The 24703-nt window shown below is 38.0% G+C and overlaps 1 protein-coding gene across 1 annotated transcript; it reads right to left on the bottom strand.

Annotated features, from left to right (window-relative positions):
* Positions 1-4: 4 nt before the first annotated feature.
* LOC139938370 (E3 ubiquitin-protein ligase CHFR-like) lies at positions 5-24698 on the bottom strand. Its single transcript, XM_071933838.1, has 22 exons — positions 24450-24698; positions 23969-24091; positions 23126-23222; positions 22939-22987; positions 22750-22813; positions 22443-22520; positions 21927-22107; positions 21246-21614; positions 20511-20586; positions 19718-19796; positions 19525-19592; positions 19064-19191; positions 18578-18619; positions 18194-18291; positions 17241-17549; positions 16598-16681; positions 16084-16154; positions 15382-15469; positions 15021-15137; positions 14206-14281; positions 13731-13799; positions 5-247 (listed from the first exon to the last, which is right to left on the bottom strand). The coding sequence occupies exons 2-21, from the start codon at positions 24066-24068 to the stop codon at positions 13763-13765; spliced, it is 2211 nt and encodes a 736-aa protein (XP_071789939.1). The 5' UTR covers positions 24069-24091; positions 24450-24698; the 3' UTR covers positions 5-247; positions 13731-13762.
* Between the last annotated feature and the right edge of the window lie 5 nt (positions 24699-24703).

Here is a 24703-nt window from a genome sequence, read left to right as displayed (position 1 = left end):
GGTGTCTTAATGCATTGCCGCTCCTTTTGCGGCATGCACTTAAACCTCGCTACAAATCTCATATGCTGGTTTGATGCACAGTGAAAGGAGACTTGAAATCAGCGCGATTTTATTTCATTTTTTGTTGTCCCCTCATCATGGAGAAAAGTTCATGCCAGAGTGATGCACTCGGGGGCCGGCCGTCGACGAGTGGAACGTGGTCTCTAACAGCACCGCACGACCATCATTTCCCACGTGGATGAAAATCCTGTAGTAGACGATAAATATAGAAAGGAATTAATGCACAGTAAGACATCGTTCCCTCAAGAGACGAAGCAACTGAAACCGACCGCGTCCATGAAAACATGAACGCAAAATCTTTCAGCATGAACAACTAAGGTTATTGCCTCTTAGTTAACTCCAATTGTCTCATGACGAATGAGGTGAATGGGAAAAAAACATGCGAGAAACAGTACAACATAAGAACAAATTTGACACGAATCACCCCCGGCGAGTAAAACTAGAAGACTAACTAATGCAAAATAGTTGTAGTAAGTGACAGTCAGTTTCCGTGAGTACTTTACGAGCCGCACTGAGTGAGAATAACATGTCAGACGGGTGACCCAACACGTAAAACAACAAACCGATGAGGTCGCGTGTGACGTGTTGCAAACTGGACAATGTCAATTAGACTACTGCAATCTAATTATTGGTTGTTTATTTATTTGTTTGGAAAGATCTTCCTAACAAGGGACCACTGCAAACCTCCATCTACAAACGAACAGATGCTCAACTTTATCAGAGGTGTAGATCTGGGAAGGGCTGTATATTAATTTCCAAATTAATTTATTTAGTACGTTTGTTCAATTTTGTGCACGAAATAATTATATGGGGTCGGGTAAAACTGTTTTTTTTAACCCATCACAAAAAGACATAGGCTCCACCGCCCGGGGAATTGTACTTAGCAGAAAACATCAAAACAAATTAAATGCGTAAATTTACAATCGCTAATTTTAAAAATATTTTTTTCATATTTTTCATGTGGAAAAATGGTCATTTGGTCACTGCCCGATACTTAGCGTTGCTTTCAGTACAACTGCTTTTCAGATTGTGAATTCCTATTAGATATTATTCTTCCAGCCGGGACTCATTCGCTCCAGATTTTCGGCGCTTCTCAACAAACGCGACCACCTAAAATGAAATGTTTATTTATTTATTTGTATTATATACATTTACCTTCTACCTTTATATAGGATTAAAACAATCAAACGGTTCCAAAAGTCAAAGGTTTACTTTGTTTTTAAAGTCGATAATCTTGTATAATAACCTCACTGAGAGCACTACATGATTTTCCAAGGGTTCATAATCCGTTCTAAGATGCGGCTACTAAAAGATGGTTAAAGGAAATACATGGATAAACAAAAAACTAGAAACAAGCCTTAATGAGGCACACCTGCTTGTTTAAAGGTTGGGTCTGACGTATACACCTTCCGCTAATACGAGTCGGGAAGGATACACCTTCCGCTAATACGAGTAGGGAAGGATGTGAAGATGGAGAAACTACGTGCAGATGTCCAAACTAATAGTCCTGCACTATTCAGGTTGGACTAAATTATTGGTGATGCGCCTTAAATCAAACACGGATCTTTAAAGGCACTGGAGAGCTTTTGATAGTATTAAACACTGTGAGAAACAGCTCCCTCTGAAGTAACGTCTTTTTTGAGAAAGAAGTAATTTCTCAATAAAATAATATTCGAGTTTGATTTCGAGACCTCGGAATTAGATTTTTAGGTATTTTCCCCATTTTTAACTTTTTATTTTTAGAGAGGCGGCCTAAAGCAGGATGATGTTGGGTAATCATGATGTTTATGATTAATAAAATTGTTTTTCGCAATCTTTGGTGAAATCTAAATGAACATTCAATGCTACCCAGTGTACGTATACGTTACACGTAACTTGTATACGTACGTTTTATACAGAATAAAGTGCACCATAACCACGTAACAGGTAGGGCGGGTGACACGACGTGCAGAACGTGTCAGAACTGATACCAAGTATATTATTGATGATAGGACCAATAATCCAATTTAGGACGGGTCTTTGAAGGCGGCAGCTATCTTTCCAGCGGAAGGAAATGGTAAAACAGAAATCCTACCTAGAGGGAATATATTTGTGTTTTATTTATAACATCCCTACGGCATAATTAGCCTCACTAACAGGATGAATAGGAAACGAGAAGAATGCTCAGTTTAATGGCAGTGGACACTATTGGTAATTACTCAAAATAATTATTAGCATAAAGCCTTTCATGGTGACGAGTAATGGGGAGAGGTTGATGGTATAAAACATTGTGAGAAACGGCTCCCTCTGAAGTGCCATAGTTTTCGAGAAAGAAGTAATTTCCCACAAATTTGATTAAGAGACCTCAGATTTAGAACTTGAGGTATCGAAATCAACCATCTAAACGGACACAACTTCGTGTGACAAGGGTGTTTTTTCTTTCATTACTATATCGCAAGTTCGATGACCGATTAAGCTCAAATTTTCACAGGTTTGTTATTAATGCATATGTTGAGATACACCAACTTTGAAGGCATAGTCTTTGACAATTACCAATAGTGTCCACTGCCTTTAAGGGGAAAACCCCAAACGGGGTCATAATCAGGTAGAGACTGAAAACCCAATCCACATGCAAGGCTCTGGTCAGAGGTGGGATTCGAACCGGGGTTCACATAGGTGAAAGGCAGGGAAAGAAACCACTGAGCAAACCCAAAGTCATTCCATGTTATTGATTATGCTTAATCGCGCAGATAAAAAAACAACATCCCAACGTTTTTCAATTCGGCAGTATTATATTTCATAAACAATCCTCTAAATTGGAAAATCAGCCACGCTTGGGAAACTGTTACTAAGGGCTATACAATCTAACAAGTGCATTTAGATCGAATCTCACTCTAGAAATGCATCAGTGGGTTTACTGTATGCAAAAATATCAACTTAAATACATCAAGTTGATGGGAAAAGCAGCCAGACAGAAAACGTCTTATCTTTCGCCACTTGATAACGTACGCCGTCTTGTGTAGGCGAGGCACGACGATGCTTTGCCACAAAACCACCGAGTGTGATTGCCGCTAAATTCACTCGATTTGACGCGACATGAATACTCATGAGGTTTTATAGGCCCTTTTAGAATCCACGGCTTTAGCTTTGGATTCGGCTTCAGGCTCCGTTCTATCGTCTGAAGCCCTGAGCTTGTATGTAAAGCATACGCAAACTGTCTAAACCACCGCGGGGCCAAGCTAGCCTGAGCCGAATCGGGAGCCGCAGCCGTGGTTTCGAAAAGGGCCATATACTCGTCATAAATTTACCCGCCGTAATTTCTACGCAGTCAACGTATAATGCTCGAATTCGATCTCAAACTCAATCCTAAGAAAAAATGCCATTCAAAGCCTTTGATTTACCCAACATGTTCGTTGGAATATCACACTTAAACAGTGAACGAAATCTCGTCGGTTTTGAAAGTGGGTATAGACCGATCGTACAGGTGCTCATCTGAGGAGCGTTGATCTTACTAGGAAGAATGATCGATACGCCAAAATAAACGTTTCTGTTTGACATCGATGTTTTGTTCCAGTGGCGTATTCTATCATGAATGTTAATTTTGTGTTTATTTTTCTAAATCACAATACTGTTTTAATGAGTAGTAGTGTCATTGTAGGAACCCCACTTAGCCACACTCTAACTCACGGGTCACATTGACCTACAATCTCACTGGTTCCAGGTGCCTGGGTCACACTGACCCGGAAACTGCTTTTAGGATTTTGACAAGGTTTATTCGTCGGTTTGACCATTTTCTGGGTCATTTTGACAGAGACTCCGAGTCAAATAGATACAGCAACGGGTCAGGTCCCACAAGACCTAGATCCAGGACAATTCTGACCTGGATCCAGGTCAACTCTGACCTAAAACTACAGTGGTGATCAAGAGTTATACTGCATACGCCACACTATTCATTCGGCTTGTAGTGTTGGTCTCTGTTTCAGATGGACCCACAGCCATGCTTAAACAGAGACCCCATTTGGTTTTCCAATAACCCAAATTGAGTCGTTTCACTCTGCTGTATGAAAGCTGCTAGGGATTTCATTTATATCGCTCCAACTTACCAGTAGTCCTAATGAAAATTGCTAACAAAATTGCAGGTCAGTCAGGCGGTCATGTTTGAGCTATCGCCACAATGTATATGCTCACATCCAACCTTGTGAACATTGGCAACCTGGCTTCAAATCAGGCTAAATCCTGCCGTAGTCACGAATCTGCGGGAAGCACGTATACCACGGGTGTGTGTTACAGTCTGGCTTGTGTTTTTATGCATTTTGTGTGGTGTACCATAGTGCAGTATTGATTCGTGATACGACGTACATAATGCGCGTGTAAGTTCGCTTTCTTTCTGATTCGCCTGGATGCTACTGTGGATATTTTACCCCTTCGAAGCACCGCACATGAAGACCTCCTATGTGATTTCATTGGCTTTTAGTAATGCGCACCCACGCATAGTCTAAGACAAAACGTGAGATTACGTAAAACCTTTCGCGGCAATTAAACATAATTCTAAACGGTACTGTGTATGTAATGAATCATATTGAGCAATTAACAAGTTGCATTCATAAAACGCTTTTACACTGTTTCAAAGCAAAATGACTGGCATGACGGTACAGACTTTCATTAGGTTTTCATTTTCATATTGCCGACCTTTATATACTAAATCAGATATAAAAGCAATGCATGAACAAGACAATTTGACGTGGAGGTAAAAAACAATACATCGCGAGTAAACATAAACCTGGTTTGAAACATTGAAGTTAACACAACAAAATACACAAACTGATTAACTAAACGCTTTCCAGTCATAGCTTTTAACTTTGATAATTATACGTAAAGAAGAGCATTAATTAATGTTTTCTTACAGCAGGTGGCAGTTTTTAAACACATTAAAGGAACACGTTGCCTTGGATCGGACGAGTTGGTCAAAACAAAAGCGTTTGTAACCGTTTTTTTTTTTATAAAATGCATATGGTTGGAAAGATGTTTTAAAAGTAGGATACAATGATCCACACAAGTTTGCCTCGAAATTGCGTGGTTTTCCTTCTACTGTGCGAACTAACATGGTCGGCCATTTATGGGAGTCAAAATTTTGACCCCCATAAATGGCCGACGTGTTAGTCGACGAGGTAAAAGGAAAACCACGCAATTTCGAGGCATGTTTGTGTGGATCATTGTATTCTACTTTTACAGCATCTTTCTACCCATATGCATTTTATAAAAAACGGTTACAAACGCTTTTCAAAGACCAACTCGACCGATCCAAGGCAACGTGTTCCTTTAATGTAAGTCGTTGTCATGCCACATTCTGAATCAATGTGGAACTCGAAATGGTTCCACATTTGCTCGTTTAACAAGTCTTCATATTACATTCTCGCCAACCTTCACTGCGTTATTTACCAATTCCTGATTGATGGGCCTGATTATTCTGCCTCCATAGCAAATGGACAAACCACTTGTCGAAGAATGTCCTGTCGACATTAATCCAGGCTGTTAGCGCCAAATCGTAAGTGTGTTTAATCAAAATGTTCACTACAGGTGTCATCCTTTCAGCAAATATAGAAAATTCCAATATTGTTCATTCCATCTCCTTAATCCACAGCGTAGTTTTACGAGACCACGTACAATTTACAAGGACACTGGTGGCTCATACTCTATTGTCAATTTTAAACTGCATTTTGTGCATGAGATTCTTCATGCAAATAGTTGAGTAAAAACTATGCAAAACTTGTATGCACTTGCCGTGGATACGGAAGTTTAACAAACAATTTACTTATAAACAGAGTTTGGCATGCAGAGCGCTTGGATTTTGTGCAGGCATAACTTACAGCTTGAGAAAACAATCTCACAATGTGGAAAGTGCACCGTATTTTTTTATATAAAGAAAGGAAACATATCTTCTAAAAACTCGTATATTTTTTAATTTTTGGAACCGTTTGATTGTTTAAATCCTATACAAATGTATAATAAAACCCAACCTGCGAAAATGTACATCCAAAAAGTGGTCTCGTTTTTTAGATAAAGCCGAAAATACGGATCAATTATGTCCACGCTGGAAAAAAAAATCCCTAATAGGCCTATAAGAATACACATTCTGAAAAACGTGTCAGACTACTGTTTCTCAAATTTAAATTTCGATATTGTTTTGCATCGAAGTGAAATGTTTCTCAAAATGCTTTATACTATCGAACGCTGTTCTTCCCCATGCTTCTAATCAATAGTTTGTATTGCCATTAGATTTAAGAGTCAATGTCCAAGTTCATCATTACATATACTATCTTGTTATTGTATTCACTGTCAAAATGTAAATTTAAGACCAATTCAGTTTTTAACTGCCAGTGTCTTTTTTAAATATTGTTGAATAAATAAACCGTTAATAATAATAATAACGTATATAAATACACAAAATCTTTAAATAAATAATAAAAAACGAAGTATACGTCCTTATAACATTCATTATTTCTGATTTATTTGAAAACAGGTGTTCCAAGTTTGGTACATGTCAGCCAAAACACCCAGCGCTTATCAACTATTTGACATAACTAACATCAAACACTCGCTTGATTTATTGAGAGTGTAAATGCAATCAAACAATTTCCCTCAGCGCTTCTAGCAAAACAATCGTTCCAAAGGCCGACTCTGATAATAAAACTCCACCTCAGCTGTCACGAAATCATTCCTCTACATCGGAAATAAAATGACTTCCACGAAAAAAGAAACAACTCCCAGACTAATCAGTTTAAACTTACCTTCCCAACTGAAGATATCCGGAGGGCTTCTTAAAGTTATCAAAATCTTATACCACGTCTTAATAAATCCTGCAAGAACACAACGCCTTACGGCTCTATAACAACCATCTGATGGTAAGAGCGATCGGTCTTCTCAGTCAACGCTCAGTCACTACCCCGGATGCCTCTAATGCGGGGGAGGATTGTCACTGAAGGAAGACACGCGACGGATTGAGAGGAAAAAACCTCAAAGCGTCAATTACAAACGAGTGGTCTGGGATGGGAAATGCACATTGGACATGCAGGGCTGTAATATTATAAACTCTGTGGGATAAACACACGGTGAGGTTGTTCTATGTAGCTTTTCCGTGGTCTATGGTTTGAATGTCATTTTTAAGAGAGGGATTAAATCAATGAACAGGGAGACATGACTTTATATTAAAGAGGGTTGCCGCACGCAATCGTGTTATTACTAGTCACGGTTCAAGAAGAGCGCCCTCTACTTTGTCAACAATGTGCCCTTATTGGTCCGATTAATAACGTTTCCTGGCAGAAAACGCCACGTAGATACCTGCAGTGACCACGTCACAGTGTTTTACTGTATTTCCAACAGTTGTACAGAGACACAATGGGTTTCCACCCTTCTGTAAAGTGTTTAGAAACGGTGACGTCATCAGTAGGCTACTAAGGATTGCACCTAGTATGGACCAACATGTAGTTTAATAAAAGTGACTTTAGGTCTTTAAGGCAACCTTTTGTGTTTGGAACCATTCGACTGTCTATATAGCAAGTGAATTTTTGTTTTTCATAAGGGGGTCACGGTTTTTAGATATCGCCAAAAAAGCTGATCTCTTTTTACACCACATTACGAAGTGAAATATTTCTCAAAATGCTTTATACTATCGAAGGCTCTTTTAGGTTTCTAACCAAAGATTTTTACTGTCACTCAGTTTAAAAGTGTAAATACCGAACGGATACCTTCTCTTTATAGCAACAGAACAAACAAAACGGTCAACGCCTCAAATACCAAATCATGGCGTAACATTATCTTCTTAAAGTTTTCTCAAAGTTTTAGAGAGCTGTATAATGTTGCCCAGAGTAAAACCAATCTCATAATGTAGTTATTATTTATGTGTGTAATAGTCGGGTGCCTTCTCATCCTCTAACAATAAATCAATGATCAGCAATTTCATTAAAATTCAGAATTTAATGTTTATATCTCATACAAACAAGCTAGAATTGCACTGTATGGCACACTTTATGTTGTTGCAAGAAAATGTAGACCACTTTTGTTCATATAAACTTTATTAATAACATTGATAACGGCAAAATGAAAACTATAGTTTCAATGGTGGTGTCTGTGCTTTAACACCACATTACGATGTGTGGACCTGAGAACGGAATAAGTCCACACAATATAATAGGGACTTGAAACATTATGTGGACTTACAGACGTCCACACAGTGTTATTTACAGTGTTGAAGAATAGGATTTTCCTCAAGTTTACAGAACAAAAGGAACGTCCACAGAGTTACTGCAACAAAGAACTATTTGAGCTTAAGGGATTGCCATTGTAAGACCGTTTTACACAATGGAACAATCAGAAACTGTCTACTATATATACAGTACAAGTAAAAACAATACACACTACCCACTGTTTTATTGTGTAGAAATTCAGAAAATACATTTTCGTTATACTCTTCTTGCTGCTTTTGGTGTAAATTTGTAGTGCCAGTTTTTGCGCTTGACTGCATAGGGTGCAAATAAGGGGTCAGGTGAAATTTGCAAAGCAAACTATTTCATGTAAAACTGCACTTTATTGAAGTGTACTTTTTTATTGCAAGATAAATTCTATTTTAGTTTAGTGTAATTTTAGTTTCTATCAAAGGGGGCAATTAAGGGGGCTAGATGAAATATGTATTCCAATTATTTATGCATTGGCCTTTAAAACTATTTCATGCAAACTGCACTTTATTTTAATGAATTTGTTTAATGCAATATAAATTCTATTTTAGTTCATTTTATTTATTTTTTATATCACAGGAGCCAATGAATGGGTTAGCTAAAATGTGTAATCTATTTATTTATTCATTGGCCTATAAGACTATTTCATGCAACCTGCACTTTATTGTATTTTTGTATTGCAATATAAAATATATTAGGCATATATTAAAGTTTAACATATTTTTAAACTAATTTTAGAATTACTAATATCGTTTTTGTGCTGCTCTTTATTGTAATGAAATTTTAATTGAAAAGTAATTTTATTTGGGTTTATTATTTTTTTGTTTTATTGTTCTTTTGAGTTTGTATTCGATTTTATTTTCTGATTCATTGTGTTTTATCGTGTTTTTCATTCTTTTTTTTAGGCTCAGTTGATGCCTAATTAATGTAATTAGTACTTTTAATTTGAACTGTACTTTTAATTTATTATTATACACTTTTTGTCTGGAACTAGTTTCAATCTAACTTGCTGACAAAGCCGTGTTATTGGCAAAGAAGGGCTGAAAAGGCACACATCTGAGTAAAAAATTACGAAAATTGGGAAAAAATAGGAGGGGATAGATTTGTATTAGCTAGGCCCTATCATTGGCTACTCAAACCAAGCAAAACAAAACTGAGTGTAGATTTCGTTATCCCTTGGAACTCAAACCTGACGAAATGTGCGATATATTGCTAACAAATAAATTGAACTTCTCCATGTTTGAAATGTTAGTCATACAAATAATTAGATTGATTCGTAAAATCTAGAGAATATTTTTTGTTACAGTTATCTATACAGATGTTTGCACATGGTCTACAATATATACACGATGGGCTCCTTTTGTTCAAAACCGTGCTCCCCTGCTGATGTCTTACGGTGTAGACTCCGACATACATTAATTGATTGGCAAAAAGGGTATAAAGCCATTTCAGGAAGGTCGCTACTTCCTCTAGAGGCCTCCACACTTGAACAAATACACGAAATGAAAATTGGGCTAAAAATAGACCTGGAATATGATTTGCGTTGGCGGTAGAGTGGTTAATAATAACACGAGATAAATTCACGTCGTGATTTTATCGATGTAGACGCGTAGAAGTACGTGGGCGAGTGTTGCCTCTAAGCAAATGAAAAGTCCGAGGACTACTAGAAGGAGGCGTACGTGGCTCTTAAGCTAGTGGGGGTACGCGGAGCTGTTACACGGCATGCGTGCGATGCTGGACGAGTGCTTCATCATCGAGAGCGGGATCGAAGTACCTACGTGTTTTAAAGAGTGGGCAATTACATGAGGGGTTTAAGCTCTGTGTAATAAGCATGCTCTCCAGGTCAGCTGCCAATAAAATCTGGCATTACGGAGGAGTTTGTTCGGTTTTCATCGGAAAATCATTAATTTTAAAGGGTGTTTACTGATCGGTGGTAATATCTAACAACTGCATTGGATAATTATTATCTAAAAGTTTACTTTTAGAAAAGATAACCCGTTCAGTCCTTAAAAGAACGATGACAGTTCGAAGTCATTTAAAGCTTTAAAGACTTAATTGTTAATTACTCCAGGGAAAATGATGGATTGGTTAAAATCTATATTAAAACCTCATTTATTATAAACGTCGTATATTTAATCTGTTCTGAACTAAATTTATATCAAAGAACAGATTAAATCTTTATATAAAATTGAAAAAAAAAAAAATTCGTTATTTTGTTTTCTCTTCAAATTTTAGCAATCGAAATATGCATAGTGCATCGAACGTGCACCTTAAAATATTTCCAATCGTCCTTTTGCAGTTTTCACAACAATAACAACAATTACTTGGTGAGAAGTACTGCAGCTGTTGATAATGTATAACTTTTTGAGAACATTCCCCTAAAAGGAATGTGGTTTTAGAGAGAGTAATTTAAAAACATTTATTATAAACGTCGTATATTTAATCTGTTCTGAACTAAATTTATATCAAAGAACAGATAAAATCTTTATATAAAATTGAAAAAACAAAAAAAAATTCGTTATTTTGTTTTCTCTTCAAATTTTAGCAATCGAAATATGCATAGTGCATCGAACGTGCACCTTAAAATATTTCCAATCGTCCTTTTGCAGTTTCCACAACAATAACAACAATTACTTGGTGAGAAGTACTGCAGCTGTTGATAATGTATAACTTTTTGAGAACATTCCCCTAAAAGGAATGTGGTTTTAGAGAGAGTAATTTAAAAACATGCCAATATGAGAAAAGTTTCTGCATGTAACATATTCTCAGATAGTATATTCCATATGGATTATTCTTCCTGCGTGGAATATAATCGCTCAAGATTTCCTGCCATCTCTAAAAAAACGCTACGCGGCCTATTGCGAGCATTAAACTTAAGACATTTTCTCATTATTGATTACTTGAACATAAGCTTACTCTTATACAAAACACACACATACACAATTTAACAAGTTGGCAATTGCTTGAATCAGTCTGATTTCTTGTTATTAATTTAACTGAAAAGGGGTGACGAATTGGAGAGAAAAAAAATGTTAAAAACACACAGTACCGAAAAAAACTTTCCGCTACGGCACATCATTTTGAAATTTTCATGACCTTTATTTCTACAGCTTTTATCGGAACAGGACCGGAAATCGGTTAACGAGTTGTCAACGCATGAAACGATGTTAAAACAAAACCAAACGAAATCAAACAGGTGGACCTATGTAACTCGAAGAGCGTTGATTAAAAAGTATAAAAGTATGTTGGTCATTATTTAACACAAAACTAATGAAAGACGATCGATCGCATCCGCACTGCGTCTTCTATTTTAATTTCAGTTTTAACACAGTCCAGAACACAGCTCTTATTAGTTCTCACGGGAAAGGTCAAAGGTTGCAGTATGCGAGGATCCGCGTGTTGTTTCAGGCACAGGTTGTTTTTTACATTGAGAAATGTAAACATCTTAAATGTATGACAACGTTTTCTTCTAAGAGGCAACTGCTTACCAGCGAACGTTTGAAACATTAAACCAAATTAAGCTTGCGGATTATATATAACGGTTGCTCTGTTTGCATTACCGATTTACGCTTTAAATCCTCCTTGCTCCATGTTTAGTACTAAAATCTCTTGAAGCTTTCCAGCGGCGTGATTTATGGCAACAAAGAACAAAAACAAAACGGGATATTGGTCAGATATGACATTTCGTGAAAGTGAACGTTACAAAGAATGACTTTATTTAAGAGTTTTAAAAATAATGTTGTTTTTCAGTATACATGTTTAAGACTGTGGACAGTAAAAGTTGACATAAAGTGTGTATCCACATTGCTTTCGTATAAGCGTTTTATTATTGAAGAGCCTCTTTGAAACCAGCAGGTTTTTAACAAAATGACAGACCGAACTATTTATACCGTGTTCAGATCAATCTTCAAACAGTGTCAATTTCGAATTCGCGGTTACTCACAATGTTTCGGCCTTTACATGTATACACATGTCGACACAGCCGAATCTACACAGCCGAATCCTGGAACCGGAAATTCGGGCCATTCAAACCCAAGAGGTTTTACAGTGTAGCTTGAGAGCTCAGAGCAACATAATTTTCTCCCACTCGTTTTCAACTGAAGAAATACTATATTAAAAATGCTCACAAGAATAAAACACAGACCACCATTTTAATTACTTATACAAAACCTGGTTTAAGATGCTACTACATAATATTATTGAATGTGTGCTTTAATTTCGCCTCCACGGTTTAAAAGGCAGAGAGTAATTTAATTTCGAGACGTATGAGCAGGTGCTATTCCTTAGCTATAACAAATTCTCCTCGGCCCATTATACTTGATCAGGGTCTATCGGATAAAGAAACAGACAGTCTCAGGGATACCTTGCCAGACCCAATTTCATCCGAGTCTAAAAATAGAAACTAGCCGCAGATGCTTTTATAATTGAGGCATTGTGGAGGTTATTTATAAACACATCCACCAAGATAGGGAGGTTGACTTGGGATCAAAAATAAGACATCTTGGAAGTACATACGATATATAATGGTGAGAAAGTAGATAAGGACGAGCATGGTTATGAGAGGGAAAGGAAAATTATTATAATGTCAGAGATGAGGGAGGAAAACGGCAGGATTTATTGAAAGGAAGAGGGTGTGCTCATTTCGTCAACTTATGGAGACCATGGACAGCACAAAAACGGGAAAATAAAAGTGACACCATAGGAGAATTATAAAGACTGGGGTGCTCCACGAAGTAAATGGGGAGCATCTTAGTGCAGGGACAGAGAAAAGAATAAAGGAATGTTCCACAAGGAATGATGCATTCTTGGGAATGTGTGGCTGTGGGTCAAAATTATGCAGATAAAGACGGTAGGGAGGTTAAGGGGGATGACGGAAGTAAGGGGTGGAGGAAGTGGTGACGAGGGAGTCTTCAGCTGGTAATGTTGCCTTGGGATGAGGATGCAGTGGAAGATGAAGGTTGTGATGATTGCTTAAGGGTGCATAGTTTACTTTAAACAAAAAAGGAAATGTACATCTACAAAATTTAAGAAAGATTATTGTGTACTCCCACACGTTCTTTACAGTTTTTTTTAAAAATAAGATTACATAGCATTGCCTCCTTTAAAAAAGTTACTTCTCTACAGAGACCAGGGTCAAAGGTGTACTGCCAACACCTGTACTCATCAGTTCTAGGAAATTAAGTCATGGTCTACAGCTCATTTCTTACTGTCGGTCCAGCTACAACAGTTAGTGTGTTGCAACAACCCACGTAAGAAATTAAAGTATGGACAATTTAAGCACACCGGCAAATACAAGTTACAATTTAAACATTTTCAGCCTGAATGACTGATTTTGACAAGGAAACTTTTTTCTCTGCAAAGTTACTAATCATGATATCTATGTCTCACAAACACAAGTGACATTATTCTTCAAAGACTTAAAGACGTTGTAACATGTAACACCACAACATACATCCTTACTTGAAACTTGCCGACTTGCTTGAGTATTGTATTCAAAATCTTGTTTGTTCACAGATGTGGTTGAAGTTCCTACAGAAAAGAAAAAAACACAAAGGTAAGTTTCACAGAATCTTGGGCCCTACTTTACTACACTATGAAGAGAAAGGTAAAGAAAGTTAAACCTTGCATCACTACAAGCTAAACAGCGCCCTCAGAGGTCAAAGAAATAAATATCATTGGTTGAGATTTGTGTGTGGCATATAACCACACACAGAATGCAAAAGGTAGGTACTGTTCACAAACAGCTTTTGGAAATGTATTCCTTCCTTTCAGGAACCACAAAGGGAAAAAAATGTCACGCCCAAAATTGATTAAATGCCCAATTAATAATTGAGACTGTGAAACTGAGCAAATGCAACTATATAGTCTGGTCAATGTTTAAGTTGGACTATGATAAAAAAAGATTACTTTAGAGTAATTGTGCAAAATCACTTACGTAGCATGGTGGAGTTTGCAGACTTGTGTCCGGCACTTACTTCCCCAGTGGCAATCTGGTCTGGCTACAACATGCACTGCAAAAGACCAGAATCAAAATGGGTTAAACAAGCTAGTAGAAGATTGATCTCATTTGTCTTCCGTAAGTACCCTGCCATTTATGAGACTTGTAGTCACTAGTGTTTGTACAAAGATATTACACAACGTGGTAGCATATTTTCAATTAAAAAACACAAGACCTCTGGGCTTGTATGGTAATGAGTTTTTTGGCCTTGCACTAAGTCACTGGCATGGACCTGCCATCAAGTGTAAGTTACATGCCCTGTACTGTCACTTACAGTTTGTGTACCAAACATGCCTGACTCGAGGTGGTTTTATGTTAAGAGCTTTGAGCAAGGCTATAATATAGCAATGTAATTTATATAGGACTTGTAGTTTGAAGTAATAGGAACAATCAGTGGTGTCCTGAAGGTGGCTGAAAGCAGTAAACTCATCAGCTCACTGGGCAATATGCAAACGAATTAGACTGGCCCCCAGATGCTGTATCTGACATTTGATTAGCGGGCCAGTGTTAATTCCCTAAATGCACATGAGGGAAACCTTCAGCCAAAAAACCTTTTTAAGGTTTAAAAGACTGACTAATACAAGTATCCATCAAATGCGTTGTAAAATGTCCCATGAGTTGTGTAATGAACATAAAAGAACCCAGTGCACCCAGAGAAGGGACTTAGTTTGTGCCCGCTACTGTCATTTTGGTACAAGTCGTTTGTGGTCACTATGGTCTCGTAAAGATCAAGGAAGAAAGCCGCCACTCACTAGGTAGTTGGTCTCTCGGTATATCCTTCCTGTACTGGTACGCCAGTTCCTGGAAGTTCTTCAGGCCACAATGGTAACAGACAGTGTTTGCTGATGTAATTCTGTGAACAACTCCAGCTACATGTAATTGGAGAATCAAGAGGGGGAAATGAAAACGAATTTACAATAAAACAATTTATCTGGTCTTTATCAGGGCTTGCATATGGGGGTCAAATTCTAGCGTTGTATATGTACATGAATGTATACACTATGTACGATTAACAACGTTTTTAAAGTACGTAAAACAGACTGTACATGTACGACCGTGGCATTGAAAGAGTTGATGTTTGTAGTAATATGACAAATACGAAAAGGCACTCACCTTCACAAGAATATTCCCCACTGTCAAGCTTAGTCATGCAGGTTTGTAAAACATCTTTCCATGTTAGATTGTTCCTTTGCAAGTGACTCTGATGGAACAAAAAGCAAAGGATACATTTATTACATGAACACTGCCTGTAGTGTACAGAAAATATTTGTGGAAGGTTAATGAGGTAGCGTCCGGAGAATAAAAAATTGAAGTTTATTCTACTTTAAATACCAGGAGTTAATAATATATTCATGCATTTATAGCAATAAAATGTTGATTACAATAGCAATACACTATATGCAAGAGTATAAATGTTACCGCCTTGGAAAGTTTAATACCATGAAGTCCCTGGGGGGGGGGAAATCATAATCTAGCTCAGTCTGTACTATAAATACTAGAATCTTTACACATGCTGCTACTAACATGTATGTAAGAATATTTTATTATTTTTTTTTTACCATGTGAGCACTGTATACTCGGTACTTTCCCAAGTTCTGTGAAAAAATATTACAGGCATATACCTTGGGTGGGATTCGAACCCACGACCCTTGCAATTCTAGAGCAGTGTCTTACCAACGGGACTACCGTGATTGCCCGATATTCTCATGTATGTGTACAGCCACAGGCCTGCTTTGATCATAAAAACATAACACCTTTAACAAACAGTTCCTATACATTTTTACTTAGAAAAAGTTTGTCACTTTTTAAACATACCTTTAGTATATCTGATTCATATGCATTCTTTAGGATGAGATTACCAAGGCACTTTTTTCCAAAGAATAAATCTGAAAAAAGAAAAAAAGTAACGGGAGTGCGCAACATTTTTAGGGTTGAAACAAATATGTTCACACCGACTTGCACATCAAGTTACATGGTATAATGTAAGCTTTCAAAGATCCACTTCAACTCGGACCCGCAAGTCCACTCCCTAGGGATAAGCAGCGTGATATGCAAATTATATGTAGTGCACCAAGATAGAATAATCACAAGAACCATCTCTACACCAACAGGTACCCATTTACTCCTGGGTGCAGAGAAGCAATCATAGTGAAGTGACTTGCTCAATGCCAAACGTTTAATGACCAAAACCCACAGTTGCTCTGCCATCAGAGCTGAGCTTGAAGTGTACTAGAGCACTCTACCATGGAATCTCACAATTCAAGACTTTGCTGTACAGTTTTTCTCTTTCTAAAAAAAAAAACAACCAAATAACCACAGGAAAATTTACCTCCAAATTTATTAAGGCAGCCATAACAGTCGAACTTCTCACAACCCCAGTACAGATGGCAGAAGAAATTTCCACATATATCACCTGGAATTGAACAGAAAAGATAAAAAATTCACTAGAATTTGAAGAGCAAGTAAAAACAACAATAGATATTCAAAGAAGCAAAGCAGAATAGCTTACCTACATATATGCTTTTTGCTTAAAGATGATCAGAGCATACTGATCAAGTCATCTTTTCAAATCCCCACAACTTATTCAAAATCAACCAAGTCGAGGCCATAAAGCATCTCAACCTTGCTCAGTGATCTTGGTCCAGACAACTCAGTATAGCATGCAGGTCACAGCTCTTCAGCATTGGCAAAGCCAGTGTCATGTTTTAGCAATCCAATGAGGAGAAACACCTTCTCAAATGGAGGCAGTGCCCCATGTTGGTTCCCAGTGGTAAGTACACAGAATTAATGTAGATCTTAGCTTCTAGAATGGATTGGGTATTTTCTACAATATTATTTAATGTGTATAACATAGACAGATATTCCAACACATTCTCAAATGATTGGACTGCTGAGCTCATCTAGTGACCTAAGGCTCAGTCCAATACCTTGATCAGCAATGGGTGCAGCAAACAATTTCTACTGCAACTTACATTTCTGTGAAGGCACAGCTCTGGGGTTAGCAAAGTATTCCTGCCTCCTGTCCGGCATGTGAGATTGACAACAGCTACACATCAAGTGATTAGCACCAGGAAGGCATTGATACGGGGGAGCATTAGGCATTAGGATGGCGTCACCCACGATCGCTTTCAATCGGTGCCCTCGGGTGACGCTACCATCAGAGCTTGAAGCTGCAGCTGTGCTTGGCAAGGGTTGATTAGGGTTCGTCGGCAACCCTGATGATGACCCAAGCTGGCTGGTTGAAGGTGCAGCAGATCCTGAAGTGGATGTACCTACCTGACCTTTGAAACAAAACACACCAAGGAATCTACAAATCAGGGCTTGAAATGAACACTGAACCCTAGGCCAGAGGCCAGTTAATAACGACTGGACAAGTCCAGTGGTCTTGACAAGTCCAGTGGTCTTGACAAGTCCAGTGGTCTTGTGCTGTTTGTTTGACTATAAACAGTAATACCTTATTGTGTAATATCTTCGTGAAAAGGGTTGACCATTAATGTGATATATCTTTCAATTTTATTGCGTATCAAAGTGGCATGACAAATGAGATAGATCTTATTTTAGTGCTTGTTCAACTCATTTTGAATATGGTCTCTTAAAATAAATTTTTGGTCCAGCAAAAACGTGATTCAAAATGTGGACGCAGATGTAAAAAGGAAGGGAAAAGGCCCACTAAAGCCAACCTCAACGTCCATTGCTTTAACATGAGAAGCATGCATGGATTTTAATGTGTGTAGTGATTTGCATTCTGTTGAAGACAATGCAAACTGACATATTCTTGTCACATCCCAGCTGTAGTTGGGACAGTTCCAACTTTGGTTTGAACTCCCACCCCAAGTTGGGGACAGGTTGGAATACATCCATCCCAAGTTTGGTAAGGTCCAACTACATGTATTGTCTAGATGGAGTTATGAAGTGATATCCTTACTGTTAACACCAGTTGAGGTGCCAGGCATGTTGTTTGACCCAACACCAGACAGAGCTCCGTTATATCCTGGACACTGGCGGCACGTTGGGTCTGGCGGCCTGCAGGTTGAAAACGACAATATTTGGTACAATGTGGAACTCCCAATGTTTCATATGGAACTTTTTAACATGAATAAAACTTCATCAGATAGGAAAATTAATAATGACACCAAATAAAAAGGCCTCCAAGATGGCTTGATTCCATCCAAACAGATTGCAACAAGGTTAAGAAGAGATGCAACAAAGCTGCACTATACAGTGCCCAAAATGACGCGCCCTAATGGTATGGATGACATCAGTCAAGTAAGTCTACTTTCAAAAGATTTATACCAAAAGATGTATTTACCGTTGAGGTTGTTGGTTACGAACGCCAAAAGGTCCAAAGGTGCTGGGGAAAAAAAGAAATAAAAAGGAACGAATAAGTTAACAGTTGTCACTAGACAGCTCCCAGAGCTAGTCTTTGTTATCAACCCATACTTTAGTGAGCACTATGGGTATTGACCTCTGATCTTGTAATAATAATGTCACATGGGGCTACTGTCAAATTTTGTTTTTCATTATTGATGATTAATTTGGGCATCATAAAGGTAGTTGCTTATAAAGCTGCAAGGTTTTTACGATTTGCATGTCCCGAACCGAGTTCAATCCTGTTACAGGGTTGAGTCCAAGTCCAAATCAAAGTCACAAGCCTAAGTCATGATTCTCTGAAACCAAGACCCCCCAAAATGCCTCGAAACGGGTCTTGAGTCCAACACCGAACTGGAGTCCTACAGCACCAACCCTTGAATAAACTGCAAACAAAATAGTTTATTTTTCTTACTTAACAACTTACTTAAGAATATGATCCCTGAAGGAGAAGAACGTATTTTCATCATGGTCATCACTGTCTTCACCCGACATGTCATCATCACTAATGCTGAATACTTCAACGACATCGGCTTGCTCTTTTTTGGGCAGAGTCTGGTGATTAAAAGCATAGTGTTAGCCATACTGAATGGCGACTGCTGTATGGCAAAGGGTGCTGCTATGACTCAACACATGTGATGATCAAGCCGCAGACATAACATCATTGTCATTTTGGACACAGCCTTAGAGGAATTCCTGCATTACTTTAGGGTACTCTCTTTCTTTTCTTTTTTAACTGGCAACCTTGCTTTATTACTATCTGTATTACACTCAATAAAAATAAGACCCCATTGTGTCAGATTTAAAGAAACATTTTGAAAGTAATAAACTTTTGGAGGCTTCAAGTTGCTCGTTGGACAACTCTTGGATCAGGCTAAAATTACTTACCATCATATCCCTTGTGATTTTATTCTTAGCATCCATTTCAGCTGTTTCTTCTTCACTTCGTTTTTTATCTGAAGGAGATACAAAAGGTAAAAGAGGTAAAACAATAATAAATTGGCAGTTGCCAAACGTTTTATTTGAAAGCTGAAAACCCGGCACTTCAACTCAAGTACAGGCTTATCTATTGAAGACTTACCAGGATGCTCTTTAACAAATGCTTCCACAAGATTGTTGACGATGAAATTTCTGCTTATTCTCTCAACATTATTGCGACACTGTGAAGAAAGAAACATTTTTTTCAATTTGTGTCTCTCTTAATCATATATGTACTTTTTAAAAGAAAACTGCCGCCGTAGGGCTAGTTAGCTCAGTTGTTAAACCCGAGGGTCGATAGTTAAAACCCCACTCTGGTAAATTTGTCTTGGTATCCAAGTGATTACCTCTTCAGTTTCACTTCTGGTTTATAACTTGATATAAAGAAAAAGTTGCATCTCTTGTTTAAGGTGATCCCCTTACAATGCCACTTTTAAAATTGTATCATATAGTTGTATGACTTCTAACTGGTGGCCCCTCAACAAAGATATTAACAAAATAGGGAGACTGCCAACAAATGAGTAGGTGTCAGTAGGGAGAGCACTGGCACATACATCCATAAATCCTGAGGTCACACCATGTTCAAATCCTGCTCATCATAAAGGCTGTCCAGATTAAAATGGAGCGTCCAAAAGGCACCCAAACAACCCCTCTTGCTTACACATGGTCTGACCATCTGTTAACCACATTATTGCAGTTTGGGGACAAGGTAGTTCCAAAAAATGGTTGAGCTCTGCTCTGTTTTTGTTTATCTTACAGGCTGTCCAGATAAAAATGGAGCGTCCAAAAAGCACCCAAACAACCCCTCTTGCTAACACATGGTCTGACCATCTGTTAACCATATTATTGCAGTTTGGGGACAAGGTAACTACAAAGAAAGGTTGAGCCTTACTCACCGTGGGACATTCTTTTGATATATCCATCCAAGAAGTATAACAAGCTGCACAGAATGAATGCAAGCAAGGCTGAAGACTGAAACAGAATAAACACAACAGTTAGATCTTATACAGTACTGACCGAAGTGAAGTGACCCCTTACATGGGATCCCATTCGAAATTCAGTATTGTCTATAACATTTCTTTGGTTCAAAATATAGCAACATTTTCCCTTTCTTACAGCTAAAAAAACACTTGCTCCCAACAAATTTTCTAAGAGTTCCTAAACACGCAACAGAAATAGTTGAGTCTCGGCTTTGAAATTTGTGTCCTTATTACATGTATTAAGCAAGACACTTAAAACCAGTCTTCGTCTTTCATAGTTTTTAATGATACCTTTAAGTGGCGGCTATCCACTGTTGGATATCAATAATAAAATAATAAAAAAATAAATAAATGGGGCGAAAGTTGTAGGTCCTGGTGATGTGTCATGCATGTAAAAAAAACACCAGTTACACTGATCGCTAAGAGAAGGGGCTCGTCCCGGTGTTTCTGACAGTTGCTACTGAGTGCACTGCAGCACCCTGTAATACATTATAAGGGGCTACATAATTTGGTCTCACAGTTGAAACAAACTTTATTTTTAAAACTGTCCCAAAAAAGTTGTCTGTTCAATTGCCTTGAGTACCTTATTGGTAGATACTTTCATAAAACTTGATATTATTAGAAACATAGAGAGGTTTTTAACTACAGTACCTGACGCAATCGTGGAAGATGTCTTGACATATACTGCATACCAAAGTACCTGCCATTCCCTCATAAGATGGCACAGATTCACTTCCATTTGATGCAGAAGGCACTTCACCTGGGGAATCATCAGCCGTTACTGCTCCAATAGCTGATTGGCTTGTAGCAGTGGTAATGCCGATTGCTGTTCCAATTCCAGCTGGGGTGTTTACCCCTGAAACAGCTGCTTTACTGGTGACTGTTGTAATTCCAGGTAAGGTTGTATTGCTAGTTGTGACGCTGGTTGAAACAGTTGGTTTATCTGTTTCAGGTTGGATATCAGTGCGGCCTGGGCCTTGCACAACATCAGTTAAGGCTACAGAGGTAGTATCGGAATCCCTGAAAGGCAGTGACAAAAACGATACTTGGTATTAGTAATCAACAGCATCCATTCCATCTGGCAACTCACACCTGTTATCTCCATTCATTTTCCAAACAGTGGACTTAATTGGATCATGCACAAGCCTGTACTGCTGCTGACTGCCCCAGGCTGATGTTGACCCAAGGAATTAAACACCAGCTCAGTTTGAGAGAAAAAAAATATAAATTTTGTTTACAATCACTTGAGGTTAATCTACAAATGTTAAGGCAATACAAGCAATTGTCTTTCAAAACAAGAATTCCACATTGACAAAGAAGAGAGCTTTGTACCTGATGTGACACGCAGCACCAGGCTTCACCATCTGACTCTGTTCATCGCAGTGTCTCTTAGCTGGTACAGCACCACCTGAATCCGCCGAAGTGGCTGGTCGCTTCATGACCCCATTCGTTGGTCTGGTATCAGACTCTACCTTCTGATACTCATATTCATCTGTGCATTCTCCTTCACTCTCTAGAACATAGAGAAATTGATAATAACCATGAGTAGCATGTACTTTGAGTAAATTAATCAAACCAAATACAACATGTAAGCTCTTATATAGACTTTTTAGGCCATTTAAAAAAAAATTGGTTTTCGCACTGACAACATACTAAAACAGGAGGCAAGTGTGGTCGAACGGAATGGTCCATGTGCACACACTGGGATACTTACCTAATCCAATATACTGCTCCTACCACTCCTATGTTTAAGCAATCCCTTACACACTCATTACTAGAACATAACTTGAACATTTACAACGAATTTGAAACATAAAGGTTGCCCCTTGATTTGAGACACTGACGTACCTTCACACGCACCTCGTTCTTCATTGAGTAGAGTTTCATCTAAGAGCTGACTAAGATCTTGAAACATGTAGGCAACATCTGAAGAAACATAAACAGAAAGAACATCAATGTAACATCAACTTATTTAACAGTTACAAGAACATTGTATATTAAAATTAAGTACAGATAAGGTACAGTGTTGGCAGGAAATCACACAAACGCAAGTAAAATATGGAAAAATATTAGTGTTCTGGGTCCATATCTAATGAGGCAGAAGGCAGAGTTGGATGTGAGACACATGCACACCATATTATTAAATGTTACTCACTTTTCGATTTGTCATCTTTTCTGAACACCAAAAAAATCTCATCTCCATGTTGAAGTTTATGCTCCTATACATGGGAAGAAAAACGGCATAAATTTAACTTCAAAAAGGTGGTGGGGATAATGAGATAGTATAAGTTGATTAAACTATTACTTGCTTTATACTATTGTTTATAACATTGAATCATCATACCTTTCCTTTGGAGACACGCTGTGATGAATTTATCAATGTCCCATTCGTGCTACAAGAGTAAAAACACAGAAACCATTAGGATTCTGTTAGAGCGAGATTGTTGTTTTAATTGATGTAAGTTAAGCTGATGGGGCTGCATACTCCACAGGAGTTTAAGTGTGAAAAAAACAATGTGATGTTCACATACCTTGTATCTTTTAGTAACGTAGACCCATCATCATTTCTAGTAATCTCACAATGCTGCCCGGATATCAACTTGTTACTTGGGAGACTAAGATCACAACCTACAGAGGAAAACAATAATAGTTTATAGTGGTTTTTATCTAATTTGAAAACTCAAGACTCATTCCAACTGCTCAACCTTTAGTTTCAATATCCCTTTGAAACTCAATATGACACCGCTATGGTACAACAACCCCTTTGCTTTGGTCTGACGTGCCTATTGTCCAACACCCCCTCTCCCCCCAACAACATTTGGGTTGAGTGACCAATACACAAACTCATGAGGGGTTAGAAGCTGTCCAATGAAGAAGAACAATTAGTAGGATGAATTTGAAGGAACAAGGAAGGAAGGACTTTGTATTGGGGAAGTTGAAAATAATACTGACCAAAGATGGCAAACTTTCTTACTTAAGTTCCAAATACAAATAGCAAGGTTTTACTTCATTGGATATAGGCTCCGCTTAATTCTAGAACTTTGAGGTCCATTCCGCCATCGTCTCTCATGATACGGAACAAAACCTCATAGTTCTGGGAGTAGGCAACGCTGCACCCAAAACATTGGAGAAGGCTATGTAACTTCAAGTGATCCTTCCAAGTTCCAGTCACTTCGAGTTGCAAAATTGTCCTGTATTTTCTGGTACTTTTAGTTAATGGTTCTTTCTAGTACTTGTCCTAATGTTCCTGGTGACACCCCCTTTTAAATTTTTATTAACACTAAACTAATATAGCACCAGTTTATTAGTCAGTATCCAACTGTAAACTTCTCATAGCGGCATTTTAACTTGCTAACGTTTTGTCATTTACTTACTCTGAGCTCTTCCAATGGTGAATTTATCTCCTCGAATAGGAATGATTTGAGCGTTGATATCTGTTGTGCACACTAACTGTGCCCATTCCTTCGTTGACATCTTGCTTCGATCGCCTTGCCTTTCTGGAGAGGGCGAAATTAATGGCACTGTAAATTTTAACAAGTGTAGCTTAGGAATACAGAAAGATGTTGAATTTTTACAAATTACAGTGCAGTAAAAAATGCTATTTTATTGAATTTTTAAAGAATTGCGATAATCGCTTATTCCACATTCCCCCATGGTCAGCAGATGATGGAGGGTTATGAATATGATTATTAAATATTTATGTAGCAACTATTTAAATGCATGCATAATCAAGGCCTGTGACGTGGTGAACAATTTCCCTGTTATCCAACTGAAAACTCATGACACCAGCAGGATACTTTAGTTAGTTTATAGGCCCACTACTACAGTGTAACCATGGAGGTAGGTGTAACTTACCTTTTCAATTCAAGTTTCAAGTTGAACTTGATTGAATCACCGTCACCGAGTCGAGTTGACCAGCACACAGCAACCTAGCTATCACGATCCGAAATGGTTGACATTTCTTATTTAGGATCCTAGCGATAGCTCCGATCGTCTTATAACTCTTCTAATTTACACTAAGGACACAACATCAAGGAAATCATCTAAATTCGCTCCATTTGTCGACCGAACGCCGTAACAAGTCAACACATGTTTACCTTTTTCCAAAA

The sequence above is a fragment of the Asterias amurensis genome, chromosome 6 (genome assembly GCF_032118995.1).
Source record: "Asterias amurensis chromosome 6, ASM3211899v1".
Lineage (NCBI taxonomy): Eukaryota > Metazoa > Echinodermata > Asteroidea > Forcipulatida > Asteriidae > Asterias > Asterias amurensis.
The sequence above is the reverse complement of the archived record's forward strand: the minus strand, read 5'-3'. Positions and strand labels throughout refer to the sequence as shown.

Coding starts and splice junctions, on each gene's coding strand:
- LOC139938370 (XM_071933838.1), bottom strand. CDS start 24,068: ATGTCAACGAAGGAATGGGCACAGTTAGTGTGCACAACAGATATCAAC. Junction 19,593..19,717: donor ATTTGTTAAAGAGCATCCTG/GTAAGTCTTCAA, acceptor TATCTCCTTCAG/ATAAAAAACGAAGTGAAGAA. Junction 17,550..18,193: donor CACCTCAACTGGTGTTAACA/GTAAGGATATCA, acceptor TTTGTTTCAAAG/GTCAGGTAGGTACATCCACT.